At 42.8% G+C, this 19440-nt stretch overlaps 6 protein-coding genes across 6 annotated transcripts; 2 read left to right on the top strand and 4 right to left on the bottom strand.

Annotated features, from left to right (window-relative positions):
* Positions 1-613: 613 nt before the first annotated feature.
* Positions 614-3433, top strand: EAF01_002469 (uncharacterized protein; the record flags this gene model as incomplete). The annotated part of the gene is made up of 1 exon (XM_038910722.1): positions 614-3433. The coding sequence occupies one exon, from the start codon at positions 614-616 to the stop codon at positions 3431-3433; it is 2820 nt and encodes a 939-aa protein (XP_038773644.1).
* Positions 3434-3519: 86 nt separating this feature from the next.
* EAF01_002468 (uncharacterized protein) lies at positions 3520-5236 on the bottom strand. The gene is made up of 2 exons (XM_038910721.1): positions 4943-5236; positions 3520-4881 (listed from the first exon to the last, which is right to left on the bottom strand). Exons 1-2 carry the CDS (start codon positions 5127-5129, stop codon positions 3866-3868), a joined length of 1203 nt encoding a protein of 400 aa, XP_038773643.1. The 5' UTR covers positions 5130-5236; the 3' UTR covers positions 3520-3865.
* Positions 5237-5777: 541 nt separating this feature from the next.
* EAF01_002467 (uncharacterized protein) lies at positions 5778-6706 on the top strand (the record flags this gene model as incomplete). The annotated part of the gene is made up of 3 exons (XM_038910720.1): positions 5778-5786; positions 5854-6337; positions 6387-6706. 3 exons carry the CDS (start codon positions 5778-5780, stop codon positions 6704-6706), a joined length of 813 nt encoding a protein of 270 aa, XP_038773642.1.
* Positions 6707-6934: 228 nt separating this feature from the next.
* Positions 6935-7636, bottom strand: EAF01_002466 (uncharacterized protein; the record flags this gene model as incomplete). The annotated part of the gene is made up of 1 exon (XM_038910719.1): positions 6935-7636. One exon carries the CDS (start codon positions 7634-7636, stop codon positions 6935-6937), a length of 702 nt encoding a protein of 233 aa, XP_038773641.1.
* A 1396-nt stretch (positions 7637-9032) lies between these two features.
* Positions 9033-11224, bottom strand: EAF01_002465 (uncharacterized protein; the record flags this gene model as incomplete). Its single annotated transcript, XM_038910718.1, has 6 exons — positions 9033-9688; positions 9809-9944; positions 10027-10173; positions 10271-10633; positions 10738-10848; positions 10905-11224. The coding sequence occupies 6 exons, from the start codon at positions 11222-11224 to the stop codon at positions 9629-9631; spliced, it is 1137 nt and encodes a 378-aa protein (XP_038773640.1). The 3' UTR covers positions 9033-9628.
* Positions 11225-12031: 807 nt separating this feature from the next.
* On the bottom strand, positions 12032-14359 carry EAF01_002464 (uncharacterized protein; the record flags this gene model as incomplete). The annotated part of the gene is made up of 5 exons (XM_038910717.1): positions 13808-14359; positions 13528-13745; positions 13407-13459; positions 13013-13355; positions 12032-12960 (listed from the first exon to the last, which is right to left on the bottom strand). Exons 1-5 carry the CDS (start codon positions 14047-14049, stop codon positions 12032-12034), a joined length of 1785 nt encoding a protein of 594 aa, XP_038773639.1. The 5' UTR covers positions 14050-14359.
* Positions 14360-19440: the final 5081 nt, after the last annotated feature.

Below are 19440 nucleotides of genomic sequence, written 5' to 3'. Positions count from 1 at the left end.
ACCTTACAGCACACCTCGGATATGAGACGGATCTACTTGACATCTCTTCTTAGGAGAACTAAAAATGATAAAAGAAAAGCATATGATTGGAAGGTTCCGTATGCAGTTTTATGTGTGATCTCTACTGGGGTTCGTTCCCCATGGGGGGAGAATTGTTAGTGAAATAGTAAAGTTGATCGATCAACCGCCATAGTAGGTATAATTGTAAGCATGGAGTGAATTTATAAATATCCGTAGCTTCTGTGTAGTCAGAAGTAAAATAGAACGTATGGACAGCAATGAATGAATGTATATACGCATCTTAGTGGTGGGGGAGTCAGCAGTAAAATAGAACGTATGGATAGCAATGAATGAATTTATATACGCATCTTAGTGGTGGGGGAGTCTAGCCAAGCCACAACTCCCAGTCTAGCGACACCTGCATCCCCAGCTGGAGCTGGAGATTCCACGCAGGTTACAATGTGTCGCCCAGCTTTCAGCCACAACCTTGAGCAGCAACGGTGAATACGCCAAGATACCACCATAATTGGAAAATGCGAACACGTTCACTGATGCCCTTAATTTCATGAACCATTTGTCCCACACTCGCGATATCACGCGAGCTTAATTCACGATGTCGAATTTCCGGCGCGCCCCAGTTGGGGGTAACAATCGAAACAGCATCCTAAGTTCTTTGAGAGCCACCGAAATGGTCGGCAGCAATGGCAGCAAGGCTGTTCTGCCTGCTGAAATAATATCTACAATTCTCGATTACCTACCGATTCCAGACCTCATGAGCTTTGCGCGCACATCGAACCGAATGCAAGAAATGGTGTATGAAGATTCACGATGGGTATCGAGACTGAAATCCATGGGTGTGTGGAACGAAGGAGAAGCTAGGAAAAGATTTGAAGAAATACTGAGAAAAAAGCGAGAGATGGTGCGAGTAAGGGCAGAAGAGGATTCTAAAAGAATCGGGATTGGTGTTGGTGTTGGCGGAGCTGGGGCAGGAAATGGGAATGTTGCTGGAATGAGGAAAATTAGCACGACACTGTTCGATGCGGGAGAGGAGGAGTTACGACAACAGCGGAGATCGGCAGAATTTACTTCGAAGAATATGAGAAGACTACCAGATGGATTTGAGACGTTGTCGATATCGGCGCAAGGCCATATGAGTCTACCACCCCCACCACGAACTCGAACGCCTATGCAAGATCCGGAAGCTTTGTTGAATGTATTTGCGGAAGTCAGATCAATACGTGGGTCCGCGAGGCATGAATACGGGAAAATATATGCAGCACTAGGACCGTTTTACTACGATTTGGCTAGATCTAGGAGTCATGTTGATCCCGTTTTATTTCGAGTTTACAGAACACCAGAGCAACAGGCACAGATGCTAGCCCAACTCCAAGTGTTCTCGCGGAGTGATTGGGCTCAAGGTTGGAGACAACGAGAGGAAAGGTTGATTACTATGACAGGCATATTTGAGACCGCAGTGCTGCGAGAATTTGAGCAGGGTTACGAGGTGTGGGATATTGACGGTAGAATGCGGCGGTATGCTCATGTGTTGGGTGTGCTAAATGGGGGGCATGCTGGTATAGAGTTATTCGTTCAGAAACACCCAGTATTTTCCGACCGCGATTTTCTTGGTAACTCAATGGATTGTATCAACCAAGCAGCTTCTGAAGGTATAGCACTTGAGCCATCAAGGGCATTTCTGGAAAAGCTGTCCAAGAAAGTGAATGAACAAGCAGATATAATTGATAGGGTCTTTCCTCCAGGGGAAGATGTTTTACAGATCCTTTTGGATAAAATAGCAGAGGATATTCTTATGGAATACGTTACTCCTTTATTCGATGAATCCCACGAACGAAGCATTGCATCTTATCTGCAAGCGGTTTCTGGTATCTTTGAACAAAGTATGCAATTTGCTTCTACACTCAGGTCCACCAGGAATTCAGGAAATGACTTTTTCGATAAAGTTAAAGCTGTTATAGCGCGAGTGTTTGAACCTCACGTAGATCTCTACCTGTCAGAAGAGCTTGATCACTTTAAAAGACATGCCGAATCAGAAGTGGGAGAATGGGAGACGAAACTCTCGGCTCAAGATGCTTCACAAGAATCGTTCTTTATGGGCAATGTCAATCGCGTTGCAGATAAGAAAGATTTCATGAGCTCGTTCAAAAAAGTTGTTATGATGCCCGTCAATGTTTTACCTACAATGTCTACATTTGGTGCCACCAAGCCCGTAATAGCGCCTCAGCCAGGGAATCGATCAAGCTTGCAGGTGCTTAGTGCGAGTCAGTCACCAGTACCTTCTCGATTACCCACTCCATCATTACCACCAGGTGCAATCTCGGTTCCACTACCAACCGAAGCACCAACAGATGAGCTTGCAGCCAAAGCGGCCTTGATGGCTTCTAGGTTGGAAGGAATTCGATCACTTTTCAGTATTGAAGTGGCCCTAGACCTTACGCACTCTGCAAAAGCGAGTATTGAACGTGCGGCTCTCTTTGTCAGACTAGGAGGTCAAACGGGAGAAGAAGCTCGAGAACAGTGTGAGGCAATATTCGTAGTATTATTGCAAATTCTTGGAACCAGGCACGTCAAAACAGGGTTTGATAAAGCTGTGGATCATCTCTCTAAATACAACCCTCGTGAGATTAGCGAGCACCAACAGGGTGTAGTGGTGCCTCTAATGACATTTCTGGAGCTTGTCAATGTTGGAGACTTGATCTCCCAGATGATCGATGTCTTCTTCGAACAGCAACTTGCAACGACTAAACTTGCGGACCGAAACGATTTTCTTGATCCCGCCGTTAAAGCCAAGAAAAAGTTTGAACAGATGCTGGATGAGAGGGTCGCAGCCGGCTTGAATAAAGGTATCGATGTCCTAATGGACGAAGTGGAATATATTTGTGGTACCACTCAGCTTCCCACCGATTACAATCCACCCGAATTCGATGCCACTGGTGCAAACTCAGATATTGATATCGGACCAACTAATACCGCTGTGCAAGTCGTCGCTCTTGTGGAATCACATACTAAAATGCTCACTGGAAGTACCGACAAAACAATGCTCGATGTCTTCAATCAAGAAGTAGGACTCCGTCTCTTCACCGCCGTCTGCAAACATCTTAAGCGCCAGCGTATCTCCACCTCTGGAGCCATCAAACTCATCTCTGATATGAACATATACTTTGTCTACATCAAGACTCTGAGGAATGCAGACTTACTACAGTATTTTAAAGCATTGAGGGAATTGAGCCAAATTTATTTGATCAGTCCAAATCACGCCAAGGAAATGGCGACGGTTATTGCGGATGGTGATAGATTCGGGGGTATCTTCAGAGCGGAGGAGGTTTATGAGTTTGCGGAGAGAAGGGCCGATTGGTATACGGTTAAGAAAGATGTCGAGAGGGCTATGTATGGAATTGGATGCGGAGTTATGTGATATATAGAGTGGGGGTGAAAGAAAATACTAGCACTGCGTACATAGAGACCTTATGAGATATGAATGAATGTGTCTCTCTGAGACCAATGACTTTGATTGAATAAATTTCGTTCTTATTATAATGACTATATAGTTTCGACTCTTGTGCTTTTCCAGTATATTCAGTGCGCTTTTTAGCTGGTTCTGGGAGATGAGCAAGTGCAGCACAAGTGCAGCATCAAATGCAACTTCTTTGTACTCAAACCCAGTACTACCTGCGAGAGCAAGAGGTGCAAGTCTGTTCTCCATTGAGGCCTCATCTTTCGATAGAAGCTTCACGAACAGGCTCTCTTGCCTCTTTGTCTGAAATTCCCCTTTTCAATCATCCATGACGCCTCATCCTTGACGCCAGATGACAATATACGCCGCATAATGTTCGGTGACCAAAAATCTTTACCTCATAGAAGAGAAATCCAATTTCCTCGCTACCTTACTCGTCCGATCGTCATCTACTAGTCCTGGTCTCCTCTTCAGATCCTCTCCCATCTTTTCCTCGCCACCTCTCTTCTTTGGGAGATCTTGATTCTTTGTAGGTTTAGGATCTGATGCCCACCAAGGATGTTCTAAAACCTGCCTCGCCGTGATTCTTTTACTGGGATCCAGTATCAACATGTTCATCAACAAATCCACTCCCTCTGGCCCAGCCGTTCCAAACATGCCCAGATAGTTTTCTCGTGGAACTACTGGATTTATTTGATCAGGTACTGTGTATTCTGGTAATTTGGTTACTCCCGGCCAATTATCTTCAGTTGGTGTGCCAATAGCTTGACAAATTAGAGAAACTTGATGAACCTCAGTTTCACCACCTAAAAAGGGAATTCTTAAAAGTATTTCGGCAAATACAAGTCCCACCGACCAAATATCCACGGCGCCAGAATAATGCCTGGCGCCGAATAACAGCTCAGGTGGTCGATACCAACGTGTGATAACATTCGATGTCATAGTTCGCTGGGGATCTGCGAAATTTCTCGCCAAACCGAAATCTGCAAGTTTGACTTCTCCGTCTGCGGCAATCAACAAATTGTTTGGTTTGATATCGCGATGTAGGACGAAGTTTTCGTGACAAAACCAGATGGCTCGACTGAGCATGCCCATCCAAGCTTTTATGTCGGCCGCACCGTACCGTACGCCGTCAACGTCTTTGATCAGCATTTCGAGATCTCCGAGAGGTAAAAATTCGAGGACGAGGTTCAGGTTTTGGTCCTTGGAAGAGAATACTGAGAGGAGAGATATTACATTAGGGTGGGAAATTTCTTGGAGGTGCTTCAATTCGCGGATGGCATCGGGTGCCATCCCCTCTGTGTATTCTTTCTGTATTTTAATCTTCTTTATAGCGACGAGAACCTTGGGATCGGTCCTCAAGTGGCCCAGATAAACGTTGGCATAAGTTCCCTCTCCGAGCTTCTTGCCTGAGACGATAAGTGATTAGCCATGCTACGAGTTGACAATGTAATGCCATTGATTAGATACCTTTGACATATTTAGATCTCTCATTCTCGTTCATCTGCTCTGCTAAATCATAAGTTGTGCCGGCACTTGCAGCTGGGCCATCGGAAGGTGTCCCATTACCACTGGGGACGGCGCTCGAGAGCTTCGATCTGCTTGCACTTCTCTCGCCAGAGCCCGCAGATGGGACGATGAGGGGTGAAACTGCCATATTGATTCGGGCCGGCAATTTAGAACCCTAGCGCAGCATATTCCGAGTCTTGAAATCGTAAAGTTTTCCTTTGTCGACGGGTATTAAGCTGAGATTAAGCATAAGGCTTTGATGCACATTTCGGGCTTGACAAGGCTGAGATCTTGAAGTCCTAGCGCCAATTGATTAATCATCAGCTTTTCTTATAAACATGGCTTCGGACATTTGATGCTCTTCTTGTCATTTTGATGCGAGCTGTTCATCTACCGATTGTAGATACTCTTCACCTTAACTAAACTTTGTCATATAAGTTTATGTGCGTTGCGTGATTACCAGTTCTGTATTGTCGTTCTCCGGTCTATTGACCCGTGAAGGCAAGAGCGAATGGGCTACGATTTCGAGCCTTCTAAGATTGTCTTCCAAGTGGAATTCATTGCTCTTTCTAGGTTCAACGTTTATTCCCTTCTCAAAATACTATAAGTAGAGTATTTTCCCATTGCAAGGGGTCATCTTCACAGTCCATTATTGATACTCAACCCACGTACACTCACTTTTGTTGGGGGTTATGTGAAGTCGTTTGGTTTGGTTTCTCTCTTCGTTCATTAATACCTCCTTGCACTTCTGCTTGAAGTATCGATAATTCTAAACATTATACCCCTCTCGTTCATCATGTGGCAGGTATTCTCATATTGGGTTTGATTTTCTGGCAGAACTTCCTCTTCACATGATGTCTGACAACAGCTAGATGATTCCCACGGCCTCAGCTATCATCTGGTTTACTACACTCAATGCGCTGCTTGGAGCCTTTATTGTCTTTCCTCCTCACGATCATCTTAATTCTACTGTACCAGCCCGGCCACCTTATCCATCGATGTCTTCCGAATTTCATTCAGTACCATACGTATCGGACATCGGAGCTACCAAAGAAATGCAGCCAATATTTGTAATAGGCTGTGTCTTGACCACTTTCTTGCTCGCAGGATGTTTTGTTGCAGAACGTGCACTTCGTCATAAAGGTCGTCTCGCAAGAAATACAGATAGTACTGAGAGAGTAGTAGCTTATCTGAGCATTGCATCGGCTATAGTTGGATCCATGGGCTTGATCTTCCTCAGCATATTCGATGTTTTGAGGTATAGGACTATACACAACATAATGGTGGGGTTATTCATATCTGGATATACTATCAGTGCATTTTTTCAGTTTTGGGAACATTATCGTATGGGATGTAGTATGTCTCCCTTTTCTTCATTTTAATCATATAATCTGACATAAGTCAGAATATCGAGACACACATGCGAACTTGATGGTTTCAGCTTACACGAAACTCGTTTTTATTGCTCTGGAAGGTGTTCTCGGTCTAGCATACTGGTATGTCTTCATAGCGAAGAATTGGGATGCGGGTGCTGCTATCGAATGGGCCGTGTCCTACGTTTTCTGTTTTTACATCCTGTCATACCTTTTTGATTTCCTCCCGGCATTGAATACGAAAGATAAGGACTGTAGATTTGGAGTTTATACCGAAGAATGTATGGTCCAGGTTAATGGTCGCAGGAAGCAAGCTGTTGTACAAGAGGTCAGGGGAGTTGCACCCGGATGAGAAGTTGGAGACTCTGGGTGTACACATTATTCAAGCAATTGGAATCGGCCATGATGACCCTGTCAAGGCAGCATTCGAAAACTCTAGATTATTTTAAAAAGAACGTTACCAAATGCAAACATTCGACACATATACCCATTGACATTCGATAGTAGCCCACTTACTCTCGGCAAAAAAGCAACCCTCAACCAAAATTATTGTCATCTTTCCAACCCACATATGTAACAATTATCTCCCTTTCTGGCTTTCCTTTGCCGTCGCATTATAGCTCGCTGGTTTGTTCTTCCTAACAGTCATTTTCGCCGTCTGAAATCTTACAAAGCAACCTGCCACTACTTGCTCTTTCGTTTTATCTGTGTCCACCAAACCTGTTTCGATCAATTCCCTTACAAACATCTCAACGTCCTCAAATTCATTCCAATCATATAAAAACCTGTCCGGTATCCCCGTATTATTCAACAAAGCTATCAAACCGGCGTTTACTGTGTTAGCAGCCGCTAATATAGTTATCGCAAGTCCATGTTTTGCGGCAGAGGAAGATCCAAGAGCAGTCAACACAGCTCCGAAAAGGAGTTGAAGGATTAATGCGAGACTGTAAAAGGTACTGGAGAAATAATACGCCAGTTGGCTCTTCTGACGTGTTTGCACAATATCTTTATAAAGGCCATTAGGCAAGTGCCGATGTGAGAAGAGAGAACCAGAAGCTATTTCAACTGGTTGCGATGGGTTGTTTGCGCGTGTAGCGCCGATGGATCGTAAGATGCCTATGTATTCGGCTTCGGAGAGGGTACAAAGGGGCGGGAGCACGTATTGTGTTTCTATTTGGCCGAGGGCATCGACATCTTGTGGTGTGGGTGTTGGACTTCGCGAAGGTGTTGAGTCGAGGTTAGGTTTGTCCGCTGGAATAGTGGAAGTCATGACTGAAGGCATATTTATGCAGTGTATATTGTGAGGGTTTTTAATGTATCGGCGCAAGGATAGAGAGAAAGATTCTCAATAGATGATACTGATTGCAATTGACCAGGCTAGGTACGAGATCAACGAAAAGAAGTGGACAATAGGTCCGAGCTATATTGCACAGGAATCAATAGAGAACAAGACAAGGAATGGATCCTTCTGGGAACCATTCTTCATTTTATACTTCTCGGTGGCAGCTCTCTTTCCTAACTTACACAAACCTTTCCATGTGCTAATCCCTCAGTACGTGAGTGCAACTCAACTCAGTCTTTTTTCGATACCCACATTGTCGCAATTCATCACACCTTGTCAGCGATTCCTAAGTCGAGTCAGGCTGTGTGTAGGCATTAAGTGAGTGAGGCTCCTTGTTCTCACCCAATATATTAATGGATGGGTCAAGGGTGGTATGACAAAAACGTAAAGCAGATGCGCCAACTCGATACGCCACCTTTGTGCACCGAATGTAGCCTTATAGACATCGAAGATGATCCTATCCACATGGAAGGACATTTTGACAAGATTTTTATCCTGGCATTGTATCCTCGAGACTAAACATCATACTTCTTTCCCTTTAAGTGATTGGTCGAATATCGAAGTATATAGATTGACTCAAGTGAAGTTTTACTACTGATGTAAATTGAGATGAGATGAGATCATCAAGTATGCATGTATGTATCTAATTGGAGTCAGATATGTAGGTAAGTCGATCTCGCTTTGAATGATAACCCTAGTCATCAAATAATCATCCGCTGACTGGGACCTCCACGAGTTCATGAATAAGTTTCCCATAAACACTTTCTACAATGAGCCTGTAATAACCGGCGTAAGAATTACCAGTTGTGTTCTTGAACATGAAGACATAAGAGGCTGTGTCTTACTACGCTTTGTAACACCAATCGGTGAGAGGATCGAAAGATTACTCGCATCTGAAACAAAAGGAGAAGGCAGCCCTATCGCTTATTTCTTCTGGGAGGTGGGGAACGCTATTTCATTGGTTTTGCTACGTATTGGTGGCTTATTTTCAGAAATCTTACTCTAACAATCCCTTATGAACCCCTAAATCGTGTAGTTTCCCTACGTCAGGTTTCATACAAATATGACTAAGAGGTAAGAAACACTTGGGCTTATGGCAATTGATCATGTTGAAAGCTTGAAGGAAATAAGAGCCGTGGTGGGCCTTAGAAACTGCTCCTATTGGTACCTCGTAGAATCGATTAGGGTAAAGGTGATACAAGGTATGGGAGGACACGTTTTTGGACTTTTTAGATTAGCCTTGGTAACGGTTGTAGCAGAGTAAAGGATATTGCTTGGGGGTACGAATGGGTTACGAGGTATGGTTAACAGGTATTCTCTTCCCTAGCTATGGCTTATCCTTCTTGGCTTCATTTTGGTCTATGGTATAGAACCAGAAAATACCTTTCTGATGACTTATGCGGGAGAAAAATACTTTCAGCGCTATCCTGTGTTCGCGGAGATGCGGACGACTTGACTCGACACCAATATTGGAAGTGCTCTCTGCATTTGAATCAGTTGGGGTTTCGAGCACATTTCAATCATTTTCCATGATTGGTTATGAGATGACAACTTCGAGATGATGATTCTCAAACTTGGGTGCGCGATGTGCGAATATTGCCATCGATCATGTCTTATGTCAATATTCACACTATTGCTCTGAGAATCGGATAAGAAATTCCTATTACTTTTTAGATCGCTTTCAAGAATTAGATGTGAGCTTCACAGAAATCTCGTAGAGTCACTGACCCTCCATTCCGATCTTCAATGTCGCTCACAAGAATGCGTAGAAGCCGAAGACGAAAAAGTGTTTGAATGACAATACCCATCATACCCCGAGACAATTCTCGAGTGGGGTAAGAAGCGTGATATCTTTGTGTTATTTGAAGAGAAATTTGCATATACAGCAGCTAGTAACGATTTCACGACCAGAGGCTTCTTACAATCCTTCATTTAGAACCCATTCTTCTTCAGAAAATCTACAATAACCTGATAACCCCCTGTTGCATTATACTGTTATTAGGCAAATGTCAGTCAATATGATCAACACATCCTCAACATTTAGATCATGAGGTCTTCCACAGCTACGGAATTCAACTACACAATCAGGTTACAGAAACGACGAGAACTTACAGCTAAATTCAAACTGTGAGCTGCACCTGGCTGAATATAACTCTGAAATCCTTTCGAGTTAGGAAATGCTTCTCTAGCCGACGGTCCCAGAATGCCTTGACAGTTGCCACCGCAGTTTATATAATCGTTTTCGCCACTTTGAATTGAAAAGAATTAGTCTACAATCGTGAAGGATGATTAAAGTCGTTTAGGGAACGATAAAAGGAAAGGGGACATACGCCATGACCAACACCGGGCTTTTGAAAGCTTTCGCATTTAGATTGACTAGAGGCACCGTCGCACTTTCCATTATAGCTTGTGGATATCGATGTTCCGTGCTGTATGAATCTGTAAGATTCGTATCGTAGTATCCTTTCCTATAGAGCCTAGATGGAATTCTCGTAAGCATTTCTTGATCTTAACCCCCTCAATTCTTCCACGAACGAAGATGGGAACAGATTCATAAGTAATGATCTTCCTTACAATTTCCAAATCACAAACTTATCATCTTGATCTAAATACCCCGAGTCATATCCCGAATCCTCCCATTTCTTATCCACCGTACTTGCAATCTTTCCATTCCAGCTCGAGAAGAGAGAGGCGATGAAGCTGGCAACGCTGGCTTTGTAGCCGACTCCAGTCAGGATTGCCGCATCGACCAGAGAAGCATTCTTGGCTATAACTGCATTAGTAAGGAGGGAACCTATATTAAAACCTATGGGAACGATTTTCTTGGGCACAGTATGTTCGACCGATTTTGGGAAAAGAGAGTTTTCGCGGATTTTGGTGAGGATTTTCTCGAGTATGGCAACGTGCATGGGGAGTTGGAGGGTGTAGCCGCTTATTCTATCTGATGTGAGTGTTATCAATTCTTATTTCGTCTTGGAGTTTCTTGAATATTTCTCGTGATGGGAAAACCACTCGAAGGAGGGGAAAGTGTGTGTACGTACACTTGAGAACGACCTGCCCCTAAAAGATCATAGGACAGAAACGAGTATCCCTTCCCAACTACATAATTTGCGAAATTGTATTTTTCGGGTTGATATTGTATATCCCAATAACTAATCAAGTCAACAAATAACTCTATCATTCTTCACAGTCAATAAAGCAAGCTCACGTTCTATCAGAATTCAATCCATGCGTTGCAACTAATAACGTAGTTGCATTCGCTGGCTCGCAATATGTTCCCGAGAAACGAAAAGTTCCATTTCCGGGAATACTGCCTGAGATGGGATGGAAATTCTTGTCGGCGTCGCGACGATTGATGTCTTGAATATATGTCGCTACGTCGTAGTTGTCGTTGAAAGGGAGATAGCCGAATTGGTATTGGGTGTAGTCGATGTATACTAGAAATCTGAAATCGGTGCATGTGGTTTCGGCGCGAGAGATTTGGGTATGAATGGTGAGGAGTATGAGGGATAGAGAGAGGAAGTACATGATAAGCTAAGATGAGAGTGACTTTGGGGATCTTGTATAATGAGAGGGCAGGTCGTCTCGTGGATTTTGTGGGGGTAGAAAGTTCTCAAGATTCCTCAGTTCAGGCAGACTCTGGTGTGGAGAGTACACCAAAGCAAAGAAGAAAGGACTGGTAACTAGGAGAATCCAACTCCGGAAAAATTCAATTCATATATACATTTCTATGAGTTTGAGCTTCATCTGAAAAGTTGTCTGATATTCTCCTACATACTAAGACACAATTTGTGGCTCAGATGATCAATCAGCCCACAAGTAGAAATGGATAAAATTGCAGTACTTCCCGTCTCGAGGGGAGTAAGCAGTCATCAAAAGCGACATTTATGACAGGAAATTTTCTAGAAATGGGTAAGGTTCATGAATTACCTCGTATGGAAATATTCGTTGTCACTGAAGAAACGGATGCCTGGCCTTGGGAGATTATTATCCAATATTGGAATTCCTCTTGGCATGCAACGGGATACTCTTAAAGAGTAGCCACGTCAGAGACCAAGCTGAAAGGAATTGATAATGATATCTTGGACAAATCGATAACAGAATTACGATGTATAAGTAGGTATGTAAAATAGCTTTATAATTAAATTTCATTAACGTCGCGAATGACCCATTTTACGTTTCCCATTCCAACCTTCTGTTCTCTCAATTTCCATCAACATTAAGCACTATAACATAACGGATATATCAGACAGGGCACGACCGTGCAAACCCCATTTTTTCTCATCAAATAAAGTCATCTCCTCTCATGACTAGAAAGGTAGAATTCCCTTTCCTCTAAGCAACAGTTCCCTTAACTTGCTTGATCTCATCGACCTTGTAGTCTCGCCACATGCCCACAAATACGAAACAGGGTATCAAGAATACTACTCCGGCAACAGCCAACCACTTCATACTCTCTCCATATGCAAACCAGACTGCATCCCTCTCCACACTGCCTACAGGATACTGCAATTGGACAGTCAGACTTCCGTATAATTGAGCTGCCAGTTCTGGGTCGCTGATTTTCTGTGCTAATGCTGCGGGGAATTTATTGGTGTAGATTGCTCCTGAGATTGCTACACCGATAGCGCCTCCAACAGAACTGAAGAGACCAATGAGTGCTAACATAGATGCAACGCCTTTGTGTGGTGCAGCGGCCATAACAGCCATTTGTTCACAGATAGAGATGGTTCCACCAGAGAAGGCGATGAAAATTTGACACATGATGACATATCCGATGGGTTGATCTGGCTGGCGGAAATGGATCATGAGACCTACACCCAAAGTTTGAAGAGGAATTGCAAAGTAGAGCGCGAGCCACCTAAAACGGCCGGTGACACGGATGGCATAGGAGATGACTACAGCCCAGAAACAAGAACCGATGGAATATATGTTGGTAACATAGCCAGTGTGGGTGACGCTGAGATTATGGACTGCTTGGAGATAGTTGTAAAAGTAAGAGTCCCAGCAGTAGAAGGAGATGAAGAAGAAAGCAGCGCAGAGGCAGGCGCCGACGACGGTGCGGTCAGTGAGAAGCTCGAAAGGAATGAAGGATTTACGGCCGGCGTAGCGTTCGAAGAAAGCGAAAGCGATGAGACATAATATTCCAATGACGAGCATGGCGATGATTATTGCGGAGTGCCAGCCTTCCTTTTGGTAGGAGGCGAGGGAGAAAGGAAGGAGGAAGAGGACAAAGCCAGCGGAGACGAGGAGGAGACCAATTACTGCATAATATTTAGACGAGAGTCAACATGCGTGAGATTGAAATAGGCTTACCGTCGAATTCCCAGAAATAGTATTTGATACTCTCAGTCCATGTGCGACCACTATCAATCTTCTTGATTAAGCCTGCTTTCTTCGCTTTACCTTGATTTACCCATAAAAGCGAAAGAATCGGGACACAGATCACGGGAGTGATGATTGCAAAAGCACCGAAGGCCCAAGGCCATCCACTTGTCTTGAGGAATGACGACGCAGCAGGAGGTCCAATCCATGTTGTTACAATATATGGAGTTGTCGAGAAAGCGAAAACCAGGGCACGATTCTTCAGACTTGACGTATCGGCCATGAAGACATCGAGGACGTACATCATACCATCGAATCCCAACCAATAAAATACCTATTTTTGTTAGTAATCATGAGTCGAGAGAGGACTAGACTCGTCACTTACTTGTGCAGCTGCATAGGTTTCTACATTTTTGCACGCAGCCATCATAATCAGACCTATACATGATTAGATACATCGTACGTAGCCAAGAATTGTTGTTACACGGAAAGGTGGGGGATAATACCTATTGTAGCGAAACCGGTCATGATTGCAAATCCTTCGGCACGACCAATCAAATCAACAAACTTAGCAATTGGAAGTCTGAAGACACCGCCAACAATGCTTGATACGATACTGGTGGTAGCAGTCAAAGGCAAGAGGATGAAAGAAGAAGTAACGTAGACCGAAAGGTTGTTCTGGATTTGTTGTTGCATAGAGATCACGAAGAAAACGAGGAAAATGCTATTTCGTGTTAGAGGCTTGTTCAGATAATGTAGAATTCATCAAGATCATCAGTAACTCACAATGCGTATGCCAAATACAATTGGTTTTTAGTCCAAATCAAAGTAACAGCTTCGACTGCTTGTACACCATGCTGAGCATCCTCTATTGGTCTATCATCTACCGAACTTGCTGGATCGTTGACGACTGTGTTGAGGCCATCATTCTTATGATCGAGACCGTCAGGATAAGCTGTCATCTCAGGACCGATGGCAACCTCAGAGGCCAAGCCGTCAGTCTTCGTTCTCCATGGTCTGAAACCCATGTTGTGATGAATACTAGTGTCGATATCCCTCTGCCCAGTCAACGTGGGTTGGTATATAGAGATATGCGGTGGTTATTGCTTGGATAAAGATTTGATGGTCGAGTATCAATCGAGATATGAAGAGGAAGAGGAAGATGAAGATGAAGATCTTTGAGCTACAAGTACAACATATATAAAGCTAGCTTACGGTGTGCATACCTACTTATTGCTCCTAGCGTCACTTGGTCTCCGTGCCATTCCTTCGAGTTCGGAAATCAGCAGTTGCATTATTGTTGTACACCCCCGTGTGACTATCGTATGGCAGTAAAATCGGAGCTTCCGTGATCCCACAACCAGAATTATGGGGAGGGGTACAGCCTGGTAGCCATACAGATAGCATTCTTTTTGGTGGAATCATAGCAAATGGCTCCATTCTGCTACACAAGAAGGTAAAGACCCACTATCAATATAAGTCTAGTGATATCCAATCAGATGATAGAACGAGGAGAAGATTTTTTACACAAATATACAGGACTGAAGTTATGATTGGTTGATTAGATCCACGTTAATTGCTACCCTGACAAACTATGTTACTAGAGTAGTAAGTATAGTCCGGCCAGCCAGGATTCTCTTCATCTACGGATCTGATAACTTTAAAATCTCCTCAGGCTCCATCTGATTAGATTGATCAAGGAAGTGGCGAACGAAGCTACTGATTGATTCATTCAACTACCTATTCATGCATTCACTCCAGCTACTCGGTATGTTGTTCATGACATTCGCGTTCTTACATCAATTGGTGCTACACTCTTATTCTTTTCCTTTTCTCGGTAAAGTATTTCGACACTTACCGACTTACCGGTAAACGGCGAAAGGTACCTTAGAAGTTAGAAGCCAGGAAGACTCGAAGACTCGAAGGTTGATCGGCAGAACTTTACAGCGTACTCAGTTGTGATTTGGGCGTAGAAATACACCTATCCATTGCCAATGTCATTCTTTGAATGATTACGTACATCGATGTAAATAGGCCTTCCCTCTTCCTGCTTTATACCTGGGAGGGTAGGTAACGTAACGTTATCAAGAGCTACCCGAAAAATACGACTTGGGCTGCAAATGAAGTCGCTTTAGCAATCAATTAACGGGCTGGACTTATCAGTATCTGGCTGGATTCACATGACTTAGTCCGCCATTTTGGGTATATTTTATTAATGATACACCTATGAGAGTATAATCTCACATCAAAGCATGGCAGTCATGTTTTTTTTCTTCACTACAACGGGCAAGGTTTCCTTATAGGGATCACGAAAATGGGGAAAGTTGGAGGTCACCCGACAGGGGTAAGATCTGATAAAAGTTTTAGTGGGGGCGATTGAAGCGGTTGTGGTTCTTCGCCCCCGAGACCTCTTTACTTGCAATTATTGGAAATGTTTTCAGCTATGGGAAGCTCAACCATATCAAGGAGATCGAAAATCATGGTAGCGAGACTCATCGCCCAACCCATCACAGTCATTCGAAACAAGTCTTCCAGAAAGAAGGAGACCTCCTCGAACCATCAGAGATGTCGTCAAGTGAACATGCCAGATGCTGCACAGAACACTTTCTATTCATTCATTTTGACTTTCTGTTTAGATTGTTTAATGTTTCATTATAAACCACACTAATTAAGTGAAGCATCTAAACGAGAATTGAGCCAAATTCTTGCATCAACCTACCCTTGAGAAAGTTGAGTGAAAAGGGTGTATTCAGTTATAACCGATATCTAATCAATAAATCTAATCAATCAGTCACGCGTTAGACAAGAATTTCTTCCTCAGATCTAATCAGATCTTTTTATCTCATCTCTACAATCAATTTCAGGCAGCAGAGCTGATCTTTTTGTTCTTCTTGCTAAGCGGCAATGTGGTCTGTGGCAGTCTCGAGGCACAGTAAACGTCAGAAATATGAATGAAGTGGCATTCTCATTACGTTTTCCCAATCTCAAATCTCACAAGACTGAGGATCGTCGCGAGCTTCAGGGGATGCATCGATCCAAGTAGCACATGCTGTTGGTGCAGCTAAACGACATTTACGAAATTCAGAAATCCGGAGCTGTGGATCTTATATGGAACGCAGGAAAATACGAACTATCCATCCAACGGACGACCAAGTAACTTTAGTCTACACGAGGAAATGATTTTGCCTATACAAACCAATCATCACAAGAGAAACTCTCTCACCAAGAGTGCTAAGTCGAAAGTGTCCTCTATATCCTTACAGTATGATCTGGAAGTACCGGTATCTTGACACTACTGACAGTTTAGACATGTCAAGATGTGATGAGTGATTATTTTCGGACGATCAATCTATACAACTCTTGGAGCTGGACGCTCTAGTCTGGCCTTCTTCCCCACGCGACTCCGCTCTCTGTCAAGTTTAAACTCACCTGGTTATAGACTCTTTTCCAAACTCGAATTTGTCCTGATGCGAAACAAAATCCTAGATCACCTACAGTCAAGATTTTGGAATTAGCTGAGACTATTACGACTTCCAACTTGCCACTTTTGAGATCGTGTCTGAGATCATGTCTGAGTCTGAGTGTTTTTTCGGCCAGTTTTCTTCGTATATACGAATTCTAGCGAGGTACGGCGATATCATTGATTACCAACTGTTTGATACTAGATGTTTATTAGCTTGAAATGTGAGCTTAGGAGAAGACTTCATACTCGTCAATTGCACCGAATGATATATCATTAATCTCATGATAATGCTTTATTGACATACGAGCTTTGAGAGAATCACAAATGTCCTCATTTATGAAATGGGTAGTTTCACAGTCTGGAATCCAGTTAGTTGAACTGTGTTTCAGGTTGACGAGAAAGATAAACATGTATGGTGTATCACCGTGATTTCCATCAAATTGTAGAAAAGCATCTGGTGCGATGTCACCGTGTCTTTTAAGGCTTGGTCGATGTGGCTTCCACCATTTCCTATAACCCTCGCCCCATCAATAGAGGATTAGATAAGTGTTTTGAATTGAGCAATCGTTACTATACCTTCAAGTTGGATAATCAGTAACCTTTATGGCACAAGACTTGGGCCCAAGTAAGTCACTAATGTTTCTGTCAACGTATAAAGGGAAATAAAGGTCATTCAAATCATGACTTACCAATCCTGACACGTGGTGGCTCACTTCCTGTAGCCTCAAGTTTGGCTCAGGTGGGGTTTGCCTGATGTGTTTTAACAACCTCTCTAAGATAGTATCAATCAATAGGCCAGATATCCACGAGATTGGTGATACTCACGAATTTCGCTTGACCTAAGTTGCAATCTCCATCGATACTCTGACTATGTTACTAGAGTCAGACTTTTGCTTTGAAGAGGGTATCGTGAGGGAGTACTCGTGGTTATGATTTATTTGAGAGAAACTATATGCAGTGCTGGCAAGTTGTAACGAAGACTGAACCGTAATATTTTGCGGAATGTCCATCTATGTTTATAAGTTACAAGCTCGAAAATGGCATCTTCCTTCCCAGTCAGCATGAATAAGCATGAGCAAAATCTTTCCTTGTCAGTGAAATTTTTCCTCGCTTTATGATGGAATTGTCAAGCTTGAGGCCTTGATATTCTTTCAAGTCTTACACATCCCGAAAACAGAATTCAGGGCGACAATTCGGAGACACAACGGGGGAAAATTAATCTGTTTTCGGGCTTCCAATTTGAGAATTTGCCGAAGTATAAGATTACATCCGTAAGTTCGCAAACCATCAATGATTACAACGCATGCATGAGGGCAATCATCGCGACGATTCAATAACATCTGATATTTGGAATTTCTTATGTACTTTTGCATCTCCATTTTGATCGGTAGCCTCTCCCGAAGATGCTAAAATCAATACCAAGTAGGTATCTGCCTTGTCGCCGTTTACGCCAATCTAGTTGATTATACAGTAGTCCCTCTGATCGTTTATTTGTAGTGGCAATTCTTATACCCCCGAGACATACCACTTCATTTATGTACTGGGCGCGATTTGTTTATTTTTCAAAGATTTACTTGTAAACTCAACCTTACTTTTAGGGTTTTTCTACTCGAATTAGAAGGTTTTAGGTCATTGGCATTTACCGCATATCCGAGGACGATATAGCAAATTCCATTTACATACCTATATATGATTGACGAACTATAGTCAAAACGTATTGATTTTTGAAAAAACAAATACCTTTGCAGCCTTTCTATTCGCGATATGGTTAATACACATCAGTTGATGTGAAATACATATTATAGAACAGGTATCAGCACGCCGATAGAATGATAATATAGGACAGGAAAAGGACGGTATAAATATGAGCAAGGCAAAGTTTCACAATAAATGTTTGTTACCACAATTAGCCATCTTTGAGTTTACCATTTTCGCATCACATTGGAATCTAATTCTATTTTTCGAACTCTTAGGAGACCAACCATCCTTCAAGCATGCTGTGGAAGCATAGCCTAAAGGGCTATATGCAGACCAACACTTGGAGATAAAACCAATAACGTTTGAGATGGTAGCACACTGATTTGATTTCCTGCATGAGGATGATCCGCCTTATCCATTTGACACTGTTATTTATGCTGTTTCTGGATGGTCTTCCTGGGCTTTAGACGCGCTATAGAAATCGTTAACTTGTGCAAAGTGAGTGTAAGCGATACAGTTTAAGCAGGATAATTTTTGACAGACTGTGTACTCGAGTATACATACGCAAGAGAGCAGATTCCCAAAAGACAGTGAGATATCGAGATTTAACGAGGCATCGCTCTGTATCTCTTGTAATCAGAAACTCGCATAACCAGACTTTTCTCGTCACACCAGTATCCCGTCCACCATACACGGGGAAATGGACCATTCATCTGCGTTTCCACAATAGCTTTGATGGCCTTCTTTCAATGACTACCTGATCTCTGATCTTGTAGATATTGGAGATTGCATTTCGTCGCCACTTCCTGACTGAACCCTGCACATAAGGCATGATTTAAATACACTTCAATGTTCTATTTCAATCCCTCATGGTCGAGTATGCCAGCTTCTTTTTCGCCTAAAAACTGAATATAAGTGCACCTCCCTACCTATACCATAAAAGAGCTCCGAACAAAGTATTCTATTCAATGTGTATCCATGGATGAAACTGTGTAACGCAAAGGTCAGGTGGAAAGTAAGACTACAACTTTGTTGATATTCTGATGCTCGAAATTACACGTTCTTAGGTTAGGGTGTCATAAGATACGAAGGAACTATATTATAATATGTCAATGCCACTAACAAACAATATTGATTAAACTACCGTTCTTCTAAGAGAACTTGCACACTGCATTTTGAGCTGATGAAGATTCCGCCATAAAACCGAGAAATGAAGCCAGAGCTCCACTTTTCATTTCATTTTTGAAAATAGGATTTT

This window comes from Botrytis porri (genome assembly GCF_014898465.1).
Source record: "Botrytis porri strain MUCL 3234 chromosome Unknown BPOR_003, whole genome shotgun sequence".
Taxonomy (NCBI): domain Eukaryota; kingdom Fungi; phylum Ascomycota; class Leotiomycetes; order Helotiales; family Sclerotiniaceae; genus Botrytis; species Botrytis porri.
This window is presented reverse-complemented; position numbering and strand designations above follow the sequence as displayed.